General features: G+C 47.0%; 2 protein-coding genes across 6 annotated transcripts; both read right to left on the reverse strand.

The window, feature by feature from the left end:
• Positions 1 to 657: 657 nt before the first annotated feature.
• On the reverse strand, positions 658 to 10,207 carry LOC121598296 (polyadenylate-binding protein-interacting protein 1-like). 5 transcript variants are annotated; one of them, XM_041924923.1, is made up of 8 exons: positions 9,966 to 10,207; positions 9,000 to 9,501; positions 5,294 to 5,682; positions 2,128 to 2,298; positions 1,822 to 2,040; positions 1,653 to 1,757; positions 1,197 to 1,558; positions 658 to 1,107 (listed from the first exon to the last, which is right to left on the reverse strand). In XM_041924923.1, exons 2-8 carry the CDS (start codon positions 9,040 to 9,042, stop codon positions 981 to 983), a joined length of 1,416 nt encoding a protein of 471 aa, XP_041780857.1. In that variant the 5' UTR covers positions 9,043 to 9,501; positions 9,966 to 10,207; the 3' UTR covers positions 658 to 980. The 5 variants fall into 5 exon arrangements, with proteins under 5 accessions (XP_041780857.1, XP_041780855.1, XP_041780856.1 ...); XM_041924921.1 differs by having other exon boundaries at positions 9,902 to 10,207; XM_041924922.1 differs by having other exon boundaries at positions 9,820 to 10,207.
• A 1,401-nt stretch (positions 10,208 to 11,608) lies between these two features.
• Positions 11,609 to 15,904, reverse strand: LOC121600655 (dihydrolipoyl dehydrogenase, mitochondrial). The gene is made up of 4 exons (XM_041929475.1): positions 15,617 to 15,904; positions 15,086 to 15,235; positions 12,489 to 13,661; positions 11,609 to 12,403 (listed from the first exon to the last, which is right to left on the reverse strand). The coding sequence occupies exons 1-4, from the start codon at positions 15,656 to 15,658 to the stop codon at positions 12,248 to 12,250; spliced, it is 1,521 nt and encodes a 506-aa protein (XP_041785409.1). The 5' UTR covers positions 15,659 to 15,904; the 3' UTR covers positions 11,609 to 12,247.

The raw sequence follows: 15,904 nt of genomic DNA on the forward strand, positions 1-15,904 counted from the left end.
GGAGCAGAAGGTGTGAGCTATGCAACACAGCACGGGTTTTTTGTTTGCATTTGTATTAAGCCTCACAGGATTGTTTTTGTAACATATTGCTGCTGCGCTCCTTATTACATACACACTTTTCCTCCTATAAGAAAACTGCTGCCGCACACTATCATCGTACACACCTTCTCTCATTGCCGACCCTTTACTGACTTGTTTACACTTTTCAAAAATACAAACAATAAACACAACGCACACGCACACACGCAAGAGCGCGAAACGAACTAGGCACGGAAAAAAAACATTATAAATACCACCATGGAGAGGGGGGTTTGGAAAACAGTTTAAAATGCACCTGGCGACTTTCCTTGGCTGCGCGCTACTTAAGCTGCGCACGCACGCTCTCCTCTTTGTGCCTTGTCCCCATTGTTTCATGACTAATTATCCTTCCTTTCCTTGTTGGCTTCCTTTCTTTCTTTCCTTTCTTGCATAATAATGCGCTCTATTTGTCTGCCTGCGGGGGTCTGTCGGGGATTCTTCTCTATTGCTAATATCCTCTGGAGCGTTTTTTTGTTGTTGTTGTTGTTCACTCTTTCTTCTTAACTTCTTTCCCGTCACGATTCTGATTCGTGCGCGGTTACTAAATGTTGTATCTATTCTTCTTTTTTTGTTTGTTTGTTTGTTTGAAATTATTCATTCTATTCTATCGACAATTTGAATGTATAAGTAGTGTGTGTCTGTTTTTTTTTTGTTTTCATCAAGAGCTGTTTCTCTGTAGCTGGATATTGTTTTCCACTCTCTTTCTATGACTGCTTTTGCCTTTTTTTTTTGTAACCTTAACGTTACTTCCGACTTAACGCACTTCCTTCTCCTCCTCCTCCTCCCTCCTGGCCACTCCTTCCTTCAAAGCGATTTTCTTGTTGCTGCTTCTTTGATGTTTAAAAAAAAGCAGGAAAAAACAGGAAACGTTCCAACTGCGACACTCCTCCCCCTATCATCTTTTATACGTCCGGCCGGTACGGGTGTTGCGGCTGCCGATTTTGAGGATTGCTCTGAAGGAACTCCACGAAGGCTTGCTGCACCTCCGGATCGTCATCCGGATCGACCAGACCGTACTCATCGTCATCGCTGCAGCAAAGAAGAGGAAAAAGAAAGGAAAAATGCAATCGTTAGTAATCGTAACAAAGATATCATATCGGTCTGCGCGTTCGACTTACTCGTAGCCACTGAAAGCTTGCTGCGCCTGTGCCTTGTTCTTGACGTTCGTTTCGAGAAATGAGCTTTCCTCCTCGGTCAGCACCTGGCCGTCCGGGCCGTAAAAGACGGGATTGTTCTGGTACTCGCCGGCACCGATCGGACCGCCGGGCCCCATCGCGCCAACGCTGACCGGCATCGGGGGCAGGGCCGCCGACGGCGTAGAGATCTCCTCGCTGCGGCCCCACGCAATCTTGCGCAGCTCGATCACCGAGCCGATGATCTTCTCCGCCGCCGACGGGACGGAACTGCGCGCCTGGTCCAGATTCTTCATGATCTGGTCCACCTTGTCCGGGCAGTCTTGGTCGAGCTCGAAACCACACAGCTAATGGAGATGGAAAAAGAAATAGAAAGAGAGAGAAAAGAGGATGAGCAAACAAATCAAACTAAAAGGGACAGCAAGCTCCCGCCGCTCCTACCTTTAAGCATTGGCAGACACATTTGAGATTTTCCGGACCCTTCTTGGCCACCAGTATCTCGATCGCACTCACGATGTACTCCGAAATTGTCTTGCCGAATGGTTCCTGCAAGAGAAAAGAGTGATGAGAATGTTTGTTTTGCGCGTGGCACACTTCCCACACTGCTTACCTCCGGCTGTCTCAGCTGCATGTACAGCTCGGCTAGGAAGAGAGTCGCGCCGCGCACCTTCACCTGCTCCTGCTTCATAAACTCCGGCAGCTCGCTGTTCTGGTGGTCCATCTTGAGCTGCAGCAGCTCGCGCAGCATCAGATTGGGCGCCTTGTTGATGCTGTCCAGCAGCTGACAGAGGCGGGCACCCATGTAGCGGAAGTTCGATTCCCGGATCGACTGTTTTGAAGGCGTGGAAAGATAATACACACACAGAGTTATTTCAAAATCCATTTATTCAGCCAGCGGGCAAACACTGGCTCTCACCTGATCGAAGATCGTCTCAATCGTGGTGCTCAGCACGTAATGATCCTGGTACAGATCGCCCAGCCTGTTTGGCAGCTTCTTCTTCACCTCGTCGAAGATGCCCGGATTGTCGAACAGCTCGGCAATCACCTCGGTCAGATAGTCCAGCGCTTCCGTCTGTCGGTACGAGATCTGCAAACAAGATTGAGATTCAATGAGTGAAACCACCGAAGCAGGATGATGATGATGATGCTGATGACGGGGATGTCTCACACCAGCGGGAGAGGGTGTTCCAACTTTTGATGAAGAAGGATAGCGCGCACGCGGGGAGGAAGTAATGAAGGAAGTGAAAATGAGAAGCCAAAGCATGGAAAGTTACAAAAGCAACAAAAAAAAGCTGTAAAATTTTCAAAAGAAATAATAAACAACCGTACAATACAACAACAAACATGAACAATGAGAAAAAGTACTACAAGAAACAAGCTGAAACATAAAGGCACAAAACAAACACCTGTTAAAAGAAAAAGTTAGTAAAACATAAGTGCAAACAATACGATACATAGATAAAAAGCGAAAATGCAAAACCACAAAACATACGAAGAGAAGCCCCAAGGGAAAACCAAGCCCCAGTTGCAAGCAAAGAAGAGAAAACCGGAACAAAAACAAAACATCACACAAAATCAATGAAACAAACGAACAATCACAAACGTACAAATATACAGTGAAACGCGCAAGTACAACAGCTGTAGTGCGTCGTTTAGTATAAGGTGCCTCTATATTAATCTAGCAATACTGATGATGGTACGATGAAAAAAGCAAATGATGTGTAGCAATGGCAGCGAAAACAGAATGCGAGAAGCGAGACAGAGAGAGCGAGAGAAAAAGCAATTGATAGAAGGATCGGGAATTCTACGTCCCCAGAAGCGGGGCCATTCCTTGCGTGCTCTCCCCTGCTTCCCCACGCCGCTGTTTAGATGATTTGCACGAGCGAAGAAAGGACGCGTTTCCGCTTCTACTGGATGGCACAATTCACGAACCAAGCGCTCCAAAAAGTGTTGTGGAATGTTTCGGGGGAAAATGGTGCGAACGCGCGCGCGCCTGGCTCTGGGGGGTGATGTGGTTGTTGTGGTTCGAGATCCGGCCCCTACCTGTTCGAGATCTTCCTGCAAGTTCGAATCCCAGTTGGCCGCCATGCCGGCATTGTAACCTCCCGCCGGGCCACCACCGCCACCCTCCATATAGTCGTGATGGTGGTGATGATTTCCACCATACTGCTGCTGCTGCTGCTGCTGCTGCTGCTGGTGCATCTGATGATGCTGATGATGGTGCTGCTGCTGATGGTGATGGTGTTGCTGCTGCTGGCGGGAGCGATGATGGTGCTGCTGGCCACCACCATTGTTGTACTTCCGGTGATCACCACCACCACCCATCGCCATCGGATGGTTGTTGGAGTAGCCGCCGCCGCCGCCGCCGTACGGATACTGCTGATGCTGCTGCTGATGGTGCGGCTGATGATGATGGTACCCGTGGTGCTGCTGGCCACGGTGCTGCTGATGATGCATTGACTGCTGATGGTGCGGCTGCTGCTGGTGATGGTGGTGCTGATGGTGATGATTAAACTGCGCGCGTCGAAGGAGTCAGTGCAGTGCCGCATTCCAGGTTAGGGATAGAGTTTTCAGGTGTGTGTGTGTGTGCGTATTTACACGAGTGCACAGATTGGAAGGTGTGTAGGAAGGGAACAAAGGTTGAGCGTGCATGTTGTTGTTGGTGCCGTACAGGTAGAGGATGAGGCGGGTTGGTGTGTAGTACCGGCATCGCACAAAGTTTGGGTTTTTTTTTGCAAAGACGAAATCGAGAAGAGATTCGTATTAGTACATGGTGTAGTAGAGTGTATATAAATTGTTTTTACATACAGCATATTTAAATGCAACGAGTGCAAAGGGTTGTAGTAGTAGTAGTAATAATAGTAGTAGTAGTAGCAAGACATTTATCGTTACATTCGGTAAGAGAACGAGACGGAGAGTGTAGACAATATATGTTTCCGGATGAATAATTTAAGTTATTAGGCAAAATGGACGTGGAAGAGAGGAACAACAAAACATTACCAAATTTAAAAAAATAAAAGAAAAAATAGAGCATAGAGATAGAGACAAAAGATAAAGAAAAGAAATAAAGTACATTAAAAAAAAGAAATAAACTAAAGAAGGAGATACAAAAGGCTATACAGGGCATTTTACTTGATTTCGCAAGCTTAGCAACGTTAAACGCAACCGCAGCATTTGAAAGCACAAGCGCATCAGTTGTTTTCGGAACGTCATCCAGGCTTAGGACAACCTTCGCACTTGATATCGCAAGCGCGGTACACATTATCACAATACCAGTGTTGCGGATTCAAGGAAATATCCAATTACAAGCGTATAAACGGATTCAGGGCAATTGACAGATTGTACCAAAGTCTATGTAGGATACAGGTCAATGCATAGCTCGACCAAGTTATTCGGAGATTTTAGAGAGAAATTCAAAAATAAGTTTACACGTAAATTGAAAATTTGCAAAATCAAGTAAAACCCTGTAAGAAAAAGATAAACAATAACATAACAGAGCAGATACGAGAGCAAAAAAAAAAACAAAACGACACCAAAGAGAGAGAGAGAGAAAGGAGTGATTGTGGGTCGAATTCAAACTAAGCTGTACAACAGCATGTCACTCAAATTGTAGTCAGCTGGCCCAGAACCTACTAAATCGAATCAGCAAATTTCCGGTTTCTAAAAGTCACCACTGTGCCGCAAATAAATAGGCATTCTGCTTCCAAGTGAAGCTCAACAAGCATTTCACAGCAGCGTAGCATCGTGCCACGCAAATTCAGCCCAAAAACAGTCCACCAAAACCAAATTTAAATCAAGCAGTCTCTTCGCAGCTTCTTCTGTTACATTTTTACACCTTCCCGATTGCTGTTTTTTTACTTATAAAAAGCTATCGCAACAAACAAACCAAAAAAACTGAAATTAAAGCCCATCCTTGTCCCCTAAAACGGAAAGAAACAATACACCCTTCAACCCAACAACCAAACCCCCCGAACATTGGAAGAGAAGAAACTCGAAACGTTCGTCTGCCTGACACAAACACACACACACACACGCACCCGGGTCCCGTCGCAGCCGCCCACCCCAGACCTGAAGAAACTCACCTCCTTTCCATTATCACCGCCACCGTCCACGATCTGCATATTGCTTAACCGGTTCTGCACGGCCGACACGTCGGACCCGTTCGCCATCATCATGCCCCCGCCGTTGCTGTTGCCGGGCAGCTGCTGATGGTGCGCCATCGCACCGTAGTCGTAGCCGCCGCCACCGTCACCGCCACCGCCCGGTTCGACGCCACCCTGTGCCATCGCGAACCGCTGGTGCACCTGGGACGGTTGATGCATCGCCATCTGCGGCTGGGGATAGCCACCGCCTCCGCCGCCGCCGCCGCCCTGGTGCTGGTGGTGGTAAGAAGGATGTTGTTGCTGCGGTAGCGGCTGCTGCTTAATCAACGGTACGAACTCTTTCGCATCCACCGACAGCTGGATGACGTCTAAAACGAAAAACATAACAACAAAACATTAACATTCGATTGATCGCTGTGTTTGGGGACAGTTTAATGGTTTAACAGTTTGGAGACGTAGAGAGAGGAAGATAGTTGAAAACGATCGGTCGGTTGTTGCCTGCAGTGGGGCATCATCCATTTCCTTCTGCCAGCCCTATTGGCGGTAGATTTGAACTTGATTAACGTTAGTCGCATAAACACCACCATTCCTTTACTTACAAACACGCCGATTTTACACGCGTCACTGTTCAAGGTGCATCAAAGGTCACACATCCGGTACCACCGCGAGCCGGAATCAAAACACAACTAACGGCGAAACCCAAACCCACTTTCCTGTGTGCCTGTGCCTGTTACTGTGTCTGTCTGTATGTGTGTTTTGTTCGCTTTTACCCCTGTGTGTGTGTGTGTGCAGAAGAAAAACGGCTGTCGAAAGTGCAACCACAGAGCGGAGACAACACCAATCATGCCAATGACCGCCCCAATACACCAAGCGATGTGGGGGAAAAGTGCAATTTCATCGTCATCAGTGCACCCACACACACCCGTTGCCCGATTTTCCTCTCACGATTGCGATGTGGTGTGTGGTGACCGTGTGTGTACTGCTGCAATGGATTAAGGAAAACATTGAGGATTTGGGAGCTTGCGAAATTCGATCAAAACACAGCGCCAGATCCAGACCAGAGTGTGAAGAAGCAGCAACGAGCTCGAGACTTTCTCCTCAGGAACCACCACCTCCTCCACCTGCTTTCTCACGATATGTCCGACGTTTGTGTGTCTTTTTTCACTGCCAATATCGGACCCCCTTCCTCCCTTCCTCTGCGGTTTCTATTTCAAGAAACCATTTTTTGGCACAATGTGCAATAAGGAAAAAAGGGAGGGAAGTGGGTAAGAATGCTGTTTATGGGGCGCATCGCACACAACACCACCATCACCCCGTCCGTCAGGCCGAGCAAACGAGGAAGTGCGCTACGTTCACGGACGATGATTCATGGTGAGGTGAGCGCGATTAAGCGGAGAGATTGTAAGGAGCAGCAGCGCCAAAACTAAACACAACCAAACAAAAACAGCAGGACGCGGCGGGGCAATTAATGGACGGCATTCCGAGCACGAACGAAGGCACGCACCCCGGGAGGAAGTTGATTTTTTGTACACTCTACCACTGTATTAGTGAAAGGGTTGTTTTCCGGTTATTAACTTTTCTAGGTAGTGTTTAGATTAGAAGATTTCTGATTGATTTTTGGTAAAATAGTGGTGACGGTTAAGTGCAGCTTGCATTGGGCACATGCAGCACAACGAACTTTCAACCAAAAATGGCAAAAAATCGTCGAAATCTTCAGAGCACTGAAGTCTTGAAGAAATATATTAATACAGGGTCATTTTTAAATTTATGTTTCTTATAAATTTGGACCTAAAAATACAATATTGAATCAAATTCATATTATAGCCACAAAACCATTGCACTGTTTTCTGCGATGGATAATAGCATTACAGAGCTTTCACAAATCACTTTTGAATGTGCACAACATTGTTCATCGCCTTCAAGATGTTTTTCAACAGCTGTCAAAAATGTTTTATTTGCATCACAATACAGGGTTTAACAACTCGAATGTGCAAATCATAGCAGGATTTTCCATGTCAGTGTCGAATGTACGCGTTGTTATTCACCGCGCGTAACATGTTAATCCACATCAATCTGACATTTCATTTCCCTCACATTTTTTTAATTTCTTCAGCATGATTTTCAACACAACTGGATTGATTTTCATGCTGGATTGAGTTTGACAGTTCTTTGCTATGTGTTGAAAATCATGTGCTAAAGCCGAAATTTTATTTTGAATCAAATAAACTATTTGACAGCTGTTGAAAATCATCTTGTGGGGGAAAACATCAATTATGACAGCTGTTGAAAATCATCGTATAGTTGTCGAATAATTATGTGCACATACGAATATGGTTTGGAAAACCCTGTAATGCTGTTAACATTGGAACCTGTTATGGAAGCTGCTGCTATAACATTAGAAAATGGCATAATTCCGTGGAAAAAAATCAGTTTTGTGAAACTTACTGTCGAAAGTTCAAGAAAATTGATTGCAAGTCATGATTTTAGACATTTGTATGGCAACTTAAGATGTGTTTCATGTTTTATCTACTTCTTATCTGTTAAGCTCGATGGAAAACCACGTCGAAGCTTAACGTCGTTACTACGGTTCTAGGAAAACGCAGACTTATCTCATCCATCCAAAAGTTGTGTATTCGGATCACACAAAAAAAAAATCACTTCTTACACATGATTTTCAACACGTCTCAAGCTGGACTGAGTTTTTCAGTTATTTGTGGTTTGTTGAAAATCATGTGCAAGAGTTGAATTTTTTGTTTGTTTTGTTTCTATATAGACCCTGTATTGTGTTTCGGTTGCAGATCTCATTTCTTCCCTAACCGCCGACGTTATTATCGCGGGTTGACATAAAGAGGACTAGGGTGGCATTCGTAACCACGAGTTATTAGCTTTCTAACCGCTTCCTATTGTTTGTTTCGATTTGTTCAGCCCCGATCAGCTGTTTCTGTATTGCCAGACAGCCTCTCTATATTTGGTTTCTGCCCTAGTTTTAGTAGGTGACAATGTTTGTACGTCCCCCACCACCATGTTGCTTTCTCTGGCAACCTCTAATGGTTTCATGTGATGATTCTTCAGAGAAGTGAGTCGTTGCACTGGTCCTGTACCACAAATGTGTGTCTATCATTGAGTATTTAAGGCAATGTTTTAGCGAACGATATCCAGGACAACAGGAGAAGCAGGCGGGTGGCCAAAGGACTATTGCTTTTTTCCCCATCAATGCATCACCAGCAGGCGTAGCCTACTTTTTGGGGAAGTTGCATGCACATGTCCCCCCTTATCTTTGTTTCTCTTCCTCATCCCGTCCGGTTAAATTGTCAACTTGGACCCTCCAATTCCTACATCTACCCACACACACACACACACACACACACACACATACGCGCGCGCACGCATACAAGCACACACGCACCATCATCATTGTCAGTAGCACCAGACACCAGCGTGCTGCACGTATGCAGCGCAACCATCCATTTTTCTTTTTTCTTCATGGCGACCATCTTTCTTTCTGCCTGTTCCGAAATCATTCTCATCTTTCTGGCAAATTCATTGGGGTTTGCTGCCGCCGCTACTCTATACCTTTTTCCATTTCACAGTTTCACACCGCAAAACATAGATTGGATGTGCTTGTGCACGGGGAAAGCTGCAAGAAAATAACAGTTTAAGGTTGCATTAGCCTACTACTACTCACTTCTCGGTAGACGCATCGCAGGGTAGTTGTTCTGTTGCGCCATCGTCCCGCTGGTTTCGTCGGGAGGTACACACTACTGTCCGGAAAATCGGTCTCTGGGGTTCCTTTTTGTACTTCGGCTTGCTCGCTTTTGAGTATGGAGTGTATTGGAACGTAAGGTATGCAGTATATGTATGTGTGTGTGTGTGCTCTGTTAGGCCACACTCGTTGAACTTCTGCCTTCTTTTCTCGCCCTTCAACTAACTCCCGTTGAGATGCACAAGGATTAACCTTAGATTGTGTATGCGTGTTGCTCTGTATGGGTGTATCCCCCCGTACAGGTTTGCTATATAGCATGCACAATGTATTTTCTGCCTTTTTACGTCGTTTCTCACGGGTCACCGTTGGGGGGGGGGGAGTTGGAGGACGATTAAGACGATTCCACGCAACGAACTATTTCCTATCACAGCACAGAATGGAATTGATGCCTCTGAAAGCTTTTCACTTTATACACTTTTTTTCTCTGTAGAAATGAATAACCATAGAATTAACAACAGCCGGAACCATAAAAAGAGCCACCCGAGGACGACCCTAAAGGGATTGCGAGCGTATTTCGCGATTTGCGTATTGCGCACCGTGCGTTGTACGTGCGTGCGTGTGCCCGTGTTTGTGTGACGGCAAAGGAGTGTGTTATTTATTCAAGCGCGATAGAGGTTCGGGTGATTCTCACTTCCGCCTCTAAGACCGCCTTCCCGTACGCGCTGTACCACACTGCACCACTGCACCACTCCTCCCTTTGCGATCAACAAACACCGACGGGGGGTTTTTTTTTGCGCTGTACCACAGCTCTTTTCACGCCTCGGTCTACCGCGTGGCGAAGTAACGCGTGTCGCACAATCTTTACACACACACACACTACCCACCAACACCAATTCGTGCGTGGCGCCTGCGAAGGGGGGGGAATTGATTTTTCACAGTGAGACAAACTTTTCTACGGGTAGACGGGATGGCTGGGTGTTCCTCTGCACTGCACTGCAGTTTCTTCTTTCACCAAATTGCACAATTCTCGTTCGTTGCCCGGAGGTTGCTCTGCCTCTGACGTGCGTGATTGACTTTTCTTTTTCCTCTCTCGCTTCTTGACAATTTTTCATCGAACTGTTTCTTCACACGCGCGCACACACACAGCACACGGCCACATGCGCGCACACACACCAGGTGCTGGCTTGACAGTTTGCCGTTCGCGTGAGCTGCCCGTACAACATGGCGAGGGTTTTTGACGTTCAAAATCGCTGCATCTCGCTCATTTTCTCTATCCTGCCTTTACTCACCTACAGAAGAAGAAGAAGTTTGCACTCGTTGTGTCATGCCAACTCTTTTGCGCCGTGCGGAGGTATGGAAAATGTACACAAACTCGGTGATTGATGTAAATTTGGGATGCATAATTTTGTTGATAATTTGCTTCGAAATCGACTACAGTTTAGTGCAAATGATATTAATATTTATACGGGCAAGGGGCGTAGGATTTGGTGTGCAACGCATAGAATCGTCGTTCAAAACGGTCAAACTCCGGCAGCAGCGCGATAATGTGACCATGCAAAACATCCGACGACGGGTAAGTTTTATGTTTTTATCCTTGAATTTAAGCATTAGAACATCAAGGTGTGCTCTTCTCGCTCGATGAGTGTTGCTGCGTGTAGGAGTGGTACGGTAGATCATTTGCTCTCAAGCACCTTCCTGGCGCGGCACACAGCCGCAGTCTAATATGTTCCAGTTCGATTATCTTGCTGCCCTTTAGCAAGATGTAACATGTACGAGCAAGTGAGATGGCGGAGGGAATATATAAATATGGCACACACATGAAATATAGTACCGCGTGGGGCAATGAGGGTGGGGGAGGAGTGGTGGACTGTGTTTATTTTTAACCCATTTAATTTTGCCCACCAACACAATCGCATACTAGCGCGAGCTTTTTGGCGGCCATCTTGAGCCCTCGCAAACCGTCGCTCGAAACGTCAAAAACCCTCGCAACGACTTACAAAAAGCGTCGCCAGCGAGGGAAAATCGCACCGATTTGGAGCGTTCGCGTGCTCGCGAAAACCGGTTTTTGCCGAAACGAAGCGTTTCGATGGGAGGGTTGAAAACTTGACGAAGCAAAAACGTATATCTTTGCTTTGTAATTTGAAATTGTGATCAAATACGGTTAACAAAAAATACGATAAATATGTTATCTTAATTCCCGCCAACAATTCGATTGTTGGTTTATGTTACAGACCCTATTTGACCGATTTTTGAACTAAATCATTTTCTAAATCACTGTGTTAAGCAAATTTTTTCAGTCGGATTTTTTTAAATCATTTAAATAATCATTTTTTAAAGTAATCACAAGCGTAGAAGGAACTGGAAACAACGTTAAAGTAAGGCTAAAGTCACTAAATGTCCTACAATACCGAACAAATGTATTTCGCAATCATTACTTCTTAATGTTATTATATAAGCAGAGACTTAGGAGCTCATACACAGGTTTTTTTTAAATGAATGCAGAGCCTTGATTGCACTTCCTTTTTCGAAATTAAAATCATTCACACTTGAACTCTTTCGAATGCAAAAAAAAACTAAACGGCGCAGACCAGTTTATGAGCTAATAAATAATCTTGCTTTTGGGTTTCATTTTATTCGCCTTTGTTTATATACTGCACTGTTTCCAACAGAAGAACAATCTAATTCAATGGTTCCAGATTCAAAAAAACGTTCTAAGCCGGACAATCTCTCCTCTTAGCACGAGTCCTTAGCACTTCCGGAAAGGAATAATGCGCAACACCCGAGCGTAGGAAGAGACGCGCAGCATTTTACTCCTCCCTCTCTCTCGCGTTTTACACTTACAAAGGGAAGGTACTGACTGTAAGAATGCTCCCCTCCCAACGGAGGTTGTTTTTAAAAATTGCTTCGTATTGTTTCCCTTTTCCTCCCCCAACTTCCTATTTTTTTCACCGCCTTTAAGTCGGTCGTCTGCTATCGAAAAACAACACAAGAAACGGCCCTTTCGCCTATCTCGCCCGCCCGCATGATGATGGTGTGCCGGAAAATAAAAGGCGAGGAGTTGTTTAAGGAGACATCCCGCATAAGAGAGGGATAGGGAAAAGGCGGTTCGTCTGTAAGGTTTGCACACTTATTTGCTCGCTTTACTTCACCATAAAAATGGATGTGTTGTTGGTGGTGCTGGACTGGTAGTGGGGTTGTGTTGCGGGTGTGTGGTTTCTTTTTTTTACAAATTAGAAGTTGATCGGCTTGCCGAAACTGGCCGCCGTGTGTGCCTCTCGCAGGGCTTCGGCGCAGGTCGGGTGAGCGTGGCAGACGCGGGCAACGTCCTCGGCGGACGCACCGTACTCCATGGCAAGGACAGACTCGTTGATCAGCTCACCAGCGGCCTGGAATTCGAACACAAAAAGAAGCACAATTAGTTGAGAGTTTCTTTTTTTGAATTATCCAAAATTGAAATGCTTAAGCACTTACCGGTCCAATGATATGCACGCCAAGCACGCGATCCGTCTGCTTGTCGGCCAGCACCTTCACGAAGCCGTCCGTGTCGTTGTTCGTCTTGGCGCGCGAGTTGGCCGCGAACGGGAACTTGCCGACGTTGTACGCGACACCTTCCGCCTTCAGCTCCTCCTCGTTCTTGCCGACCCAGGCCACCTCCGGGTGGGTGTACACCACGCTCGGCACGCAGTTGTAGTCGATGTGCACGTGCCCACCGAGCATGCCCTCCACGCACACGATACCCTCGTCCTCGGCCTTGTGCGCCAGCATCGGGCCGTGGATGCAGTCGCCGATCGCGTACACGCTCGGTACGATCGTCTGGAACTGGCTGTTGACCGGCACACGGCCCCGGTCATCCTTCACGATGCCAACGTTCTCCAGCCCGAGGCCCTCGGTGTACGGCCGGCGGCCAACGCAAACCAGCAGCACGTCAAACTCGAGGTTCTGCTGCGAGCCGTCCTTCACGCTCTCGACCGTCACCGACACGCCGCTGCCGGTCTTGGCCGCGCTCATCACCTTCGTGCCGAGCATAAACTTCATGCCCTGCTTGGTGAGAATCTTCTGGAAGTTCTTCGACACCTCGTGATCGATGCCGACGCCACCGATCGTGCTGAGGAACTCGATCGCGGTAACTTCCGAGCCGAGCCGGCCCCACACCGAGCCGAGCTCGAGCCCGATCACACCGGCACCGATCAGACCGAGCCGGCGCGGCACTGCCTTCAGCTTCAGGGCGCCGGTCGACGAAACGATCGTCTCCTCGTCCACCTCGATGCCCGGGAAGGGCGTCACCTCCGAGCCGGTCGCGATCAGGATGTTCTTCGTGTTGACCGTCTCCTCGCTACCGTCCGCCTTCTTGGCGACGACCGTGTTCGGGCCGGTGATCGTGCCGAAGCCGTTGATGTGCGTGATCTTGTTCTTTTTGAACAGCTGCGCGATGCCGCCGGTCAGCGATTTGACCGCCTTCGTCTTCTGGCCCATCAGCACGTCCAGGTCGAGCCGCACGTTCTCCACGTGGATGCCGCGGGCCGCCAGGTCGCCCGAGTGGGCCATGTGGTAGTAGTGCGAGTTGTTCAGCAGCGCTTTCGACGGGATGCAGCCCACGTTCAGGCAGGTGCCGCCGAGCGTGTCGTTCTTTTCAATGCACACGGTCTGATGAGAAAGAGTTGAGGGAGAGAGAGAGAAAGAAAATCATGGGTATTAGAAGAAAGTTAGGGATGTTATGCTGCTGTGGATTAGGAGATGATTAAAGTACCAGTAGGATATGTTGCAAAGCATTTAACATTTGCAGTCGTTATCTACTTCTAGACCGTTTGGTTTGATAATAACATCGTATTTAAATCGTAAAATTGGAGTTAAGTGTCTAAAAAACACTATTTTACATGGAAAACTATTATTTCAAATAGTTTAAAATTATGTTACACCTAGTGTTGGGGTTTTAGGCCGAAGAATTAACACGATCAATGGAATGATCGGCGTTGCAATGCAATGGGAAAATCTTCCTTTGGGATATGGCACTCACAGTCATATATTCTCAGGTCAATTTGCCGTGTAAGCAGCATTATTCAATCCTTTGGAGCAAATATATAAAAAAATTGCTAATTTTAACCTGTTGAGACTTTTTAAGCGTTTTATGCCTAGTAAGTTGTGGGAAGTTGACCGTAATATTACTTGTTTTGCTTGTCATTGACAAGGTTAACTATTAATTAACATATGAAACTCGCCACTTAACACAAATGCCTTTCCAAAAATGAGCCACAGCTCATAGTATGATTATGATCGATTTCTTATTGTAAGACGTCATTGTAGGAAGTGTCTCTGCGTTCAGTTGCTTTTAGAAATGGCTATAAAAATGCTTTCGAAAGGTATTTTTTAAACATTGAACAAATTGTTCCTCAATACGATCGAGACATGGCATTCTACCTGTTTTTGTGTTCAGTTATCGAACAAAATGAAAACTCGAGCAGCTTATGAACCTGCGAAATGATTCGCCTACATCCCTAAGCCCCTATCGATCACACTCGAACATTACGTAAATCTGCCGGCAGCATGGTGGCAGCGAAGCGCGGGCGAATTATTTCCATAAACCGACGCAATGGCTCGAAAACACAGCTGACCGAGTCATGTTGCGGTCGTTTAATTATAGCCGCACTATGGGACAACGTCGCTCAATTGACACCATGTGTTAAAAAAAAGAACTCCAATCTCCAAACAACCAGACAACATTACACAGAAGTAAGTAGAACCGAGTATGTTGTTTGACCATAACGGAACAAACAGCTATTTATAATTAAGTCCCTTCTCCACACTTTCACTCAGCATGTCCACAGTGCCCCGCGCGTGTGCGTGACCTTGAGCATGCTGCTGAGTGTTGCGCGCGCGTCATAAACACATCTGACGTCTTGGGGCCCGTCCGGTCCAATCGTCATCCGCCAAACATAGCAGCCACAGGTCATGATGCCTCCAAGCACTTTATCACAATGTGCGTGTATCAGTGTGCTTATCAGCGTTGCGACTTTTGCTTCTGCTTAACAAGGTGCCATCAGGCATTGCTTGCGTCCCCCTCCTGCACTCACCTTCATGCCGAGCTGGGCAGCTTTGATGGAGGCGACGTATCCACCGGGTCCGGAACCGATGACCACCAGGTCGGCATCGTGTGTCGTCGAGTAGTACCGGCCGTACAGGGCACCGAGCACCGCGCCATGGTTTCGAAGGCTTGCGTTGCCCTACGGCGAAACAAAAGAGAAAGGATCGGATCATTGCACCGGGAATGACGTATGACAACCGGCGGACGTAGAGCAGCTCCGGGTGTGCTGGCGGCACAGGTATGGGATTTTGGCAACATTGTGTACCAACACACACACACAAACACTCGCACGCACGTTTTGCCAGCATAATCCGCCACCGTTTCACCATTTGTCGGCATTTGCGTCGCGTCCGTGCAATAATGCCATCGCTCGAATGATTGACGGGGATTGCATAATCGATCCCTTTTCTTCTGCCAGTTAGCGAGCTGGTACGAATAGAAAAAAAAACACCGTCCGCACACGTCGCACCACACGTTGAGGGGTGGGGGGTGTCTATCTCCACCCGCTCCCTTCACCTACCTTCACGGCAACATTAACCAAATATCGAATGTTGCACTGCATGATGGTGTAATGCTGATTACGGGCAGCTGACGGGTAGATCCTTCCGTTTCCCACTCGACTATGGCAGGCGCACAGGCAGGCGGAATGCGTTTGCTTTCGGATGGGGGGAGTGGTGGTGGTGGTCTGGTCCGGTTCCTCTTTCGGGAGGTTTCGTGTGCCGCAAAAAGGTCCACTTCACTCGCGCAAATAGGCAAACGGCAAACTTTTTTTCTTTTATTCTCTTCCTATTTCGCGAACCTGCTGACA

Source organism: Anopheles merus, chromosome 3L, assembly GCF_017562075.2.
Source record: "Anopheles merus strain MAF chromosome 3L, AmerM5.1, whole genome shotgun sequence".
Classification (NCBI taxonomy): Eukaryota; Metazoa; Arthropoda; class Insecta; order Diptera; family Culicidae; genus Anopheles; species Anopheles merus.